The 2,241-nt window shown below is 42.4% G+C and overlaps 1 protein-coding gene across 1 annotated transcript in view; it reads left to right on the top strand.

Annotated features, from left to right (window-relative positions):
- LOC107474463 (uncharacterized) overlaps positions 1-1,006 on the top strand; it is a 2,390-nt gene extending 1,384 nt beyond the window's left edge. The window contains exon 2 of the mRNA XM_016094081.1: positions 489-1,006. Within this exon, the coding sequence (XP_015949567.1) occupies positions 489-1,006 (518 nt within the window). The remainder of the gene's footprint in view (positions 1-488) is intronic.
- Positions 1,007-2,241: the final 1,235 nt, after the last annotated feature.

Genomic DNA, 2,241 nt, shown 5'->3' with positions numbered 1-2,241 from the left:
TTCCAACCTGATTGAGAACCGACAGATGATTAGCCGTGCATGTGACAGAGCATAGGAACATTTTCACTGAGAGGATGGGATGTAGCCATTGACAACGGTGATGCCCTACATACAGCTTGCCATGGAAGGGAGTAGGAAGGATTGGATGAATGTAATAAGAAAATAGATATACGAGAGGAGCACATCATCTCCACACACTTATCTGAAATTCCCACCATTGCTTTACATAAGTATTTCTATCCTTTTTTTATTTTCTATTTATTTATTAATTTTCGAAACTCATAACCAATTAATCTGCCTAACTGAGATTTACAAGGTGACCATAGCTTGCTTCATACCAACAATCTCTGTGGGATCGACCCTTACTCACATAAGGTATTACTTGGATGACCCAGTACACTTGCTAGTAAAGTTGAACGGAGTTGTGAAAAGAAAAAGCTTCTCTAATAGTGCCTGGAATTATTGTTGATCACAATTTCGTCCACCAGTGTTCCAAACGGCTTTTTATAAGAAATACTTCCACGAGTCTACAAGGGAAGCAAAGGAGATGGAGCTAATGCAGCTGAAGCAAGGTTCCATGTCTGTGGCTGAGTATACCAACAAGTTTGAAGAGCTTTGTAGGTTTTCCCAGGTGTGTCAGGGTTACCCGGAGACTTTCGAGAGCTGGAGGTGCATTAAGTACCAAAGGGGTTTGAAGGACAAAATTATAACTGCTGTGGCTCCTATGAAGATCCGTGTTTTCTCCGACTTAGTGAACAAGGCTAGAGTAGTGGAAGAATATGCCAAGACCGTGGCAGCATCCAAGGACACTCACGGAGGGAGCTCTGGTCGGGGGCGTGGCAAGTATTTTCATCCAAGAGGACAAAGCTTCAAAAGAGAAGGATATGCACCTCAAGGCCAAGGGGGCTTCAGAAAGAACAATCAGAATCAGTTCCAGTACGCTAAAGGAAGAGGAAATCAGAGTGGTTGCTTCCATTGTGGGTTACCTGGAAATAGAATCCATTGATTCTTTTGCGTCTGTCACTAACGCCCAGCCTTCAGGAGTTTGAAGCTCGTCACAGTCATTCAATACCGGAATCTTACTCGGAATACCACAGACAAGGTTAGACTTTCCAGATTCCCGGAATCCTACTCGGAATACCACAGACAAGGTTAGACTTTCCAGATTCCCGGAATCCTACTCGGAATACCACAGACAAGGTTAGACTTTCCGGATTCCCATGAATGCCGCCATCTATCTAGCTTATACCATGAAGATTCTGTTGGGGAATCTAAGAGATATGCGCCCGGCCTAAGGTAGAACGGAAGTGGTTGTCAGTCACGCGCGTTCATAGGTGAGAATGATGATGAGTGTCATGGATCATCACATTCATCAAGTTGAAGTGAAACGTATATCTTGGAATAAGAATAAAAGAGAATTGAATAGAAAATAATAGTAATTGTATTGAAACTTGAGGTACAGCAGAGCTCCACACCCTAAATCTATGGTGTGTAGAAACTCCACCGTTGAAAATACATAAGTGAAAGGTTCAGGCATGGCCGAATGGCCAGCCCCCTAAACCTCCTAAGATGAAGAATAAAACAAAACTGAGACCAAAGATGAAACGTGGTCAAAAGACTACTAATACACTAGTAAAAAGTCTTATTTATACTAAACTAGCTACTAGGGTTTACATGAGTAAGTAATTGATGCATAAATCCACTTCCAGGGCTCACTTGGTGTATGTTTGGGCTGAGCTTGATCTATCCACGAGCTGAGGCTTTTATTGGAGTTGAACGCCAAGTTATAACGTGTTTTGGGCGTTCAACTCCGGGTCGTGATGTGTTTCTGGCGTTTAACTCCAGACAGAAGCATGTACTTGGCGTTGAGCGCCACTTTACATCGTCAATTCCCGAATAAAGTATGGACTATTATAAATTGCGGGAAAGCTCTGGATGTCTACTTTCCAACGCCGTTGAGAGCGCACCATTTGGAGTTCTGTAGCTCCAGAAAATTCATTTTGAGTGCAGGGAGGTCAGATTCCAACAGCATCAGCAGTCCTTTTGTCAGCCTCCTATCAGAGTTTTACTCAAGTCCCTCAATTTCAGCCAGAAATTACCTGAAATCACAGAAAACATCCCTAAAAGTAGCTTGAACTTACTAAAAACTACCTAAAAACAATGCCAAAAAGCGTATAAATTATCCGCTCATCACAACACCAAACTTAAATTGTTGCTTGTCCCCAAGCAACTGAAAATCAA

Source organism: Arachis duranensis, chromosome 2 (assembly GCF_000817695.3).
Source record: "Arachis duranensis cultivar V14167 chromosome 2, aradu.V14167.gnm2.J7QH, whole genome shotgun sequence".
In the NCBI taxonomy this organism is placed as follows: Eukaryota; Viridiplantae; Streptophyta; class Magnoliopsida; order Fabales; family Fabaceae; genus Arachis; species Arachis duranensis.
The sequence above is the reverse complement of the archived record's forward strand: the minus strand, read 5'-3'. Positions and strand labels throughout refer to the sequence as shown.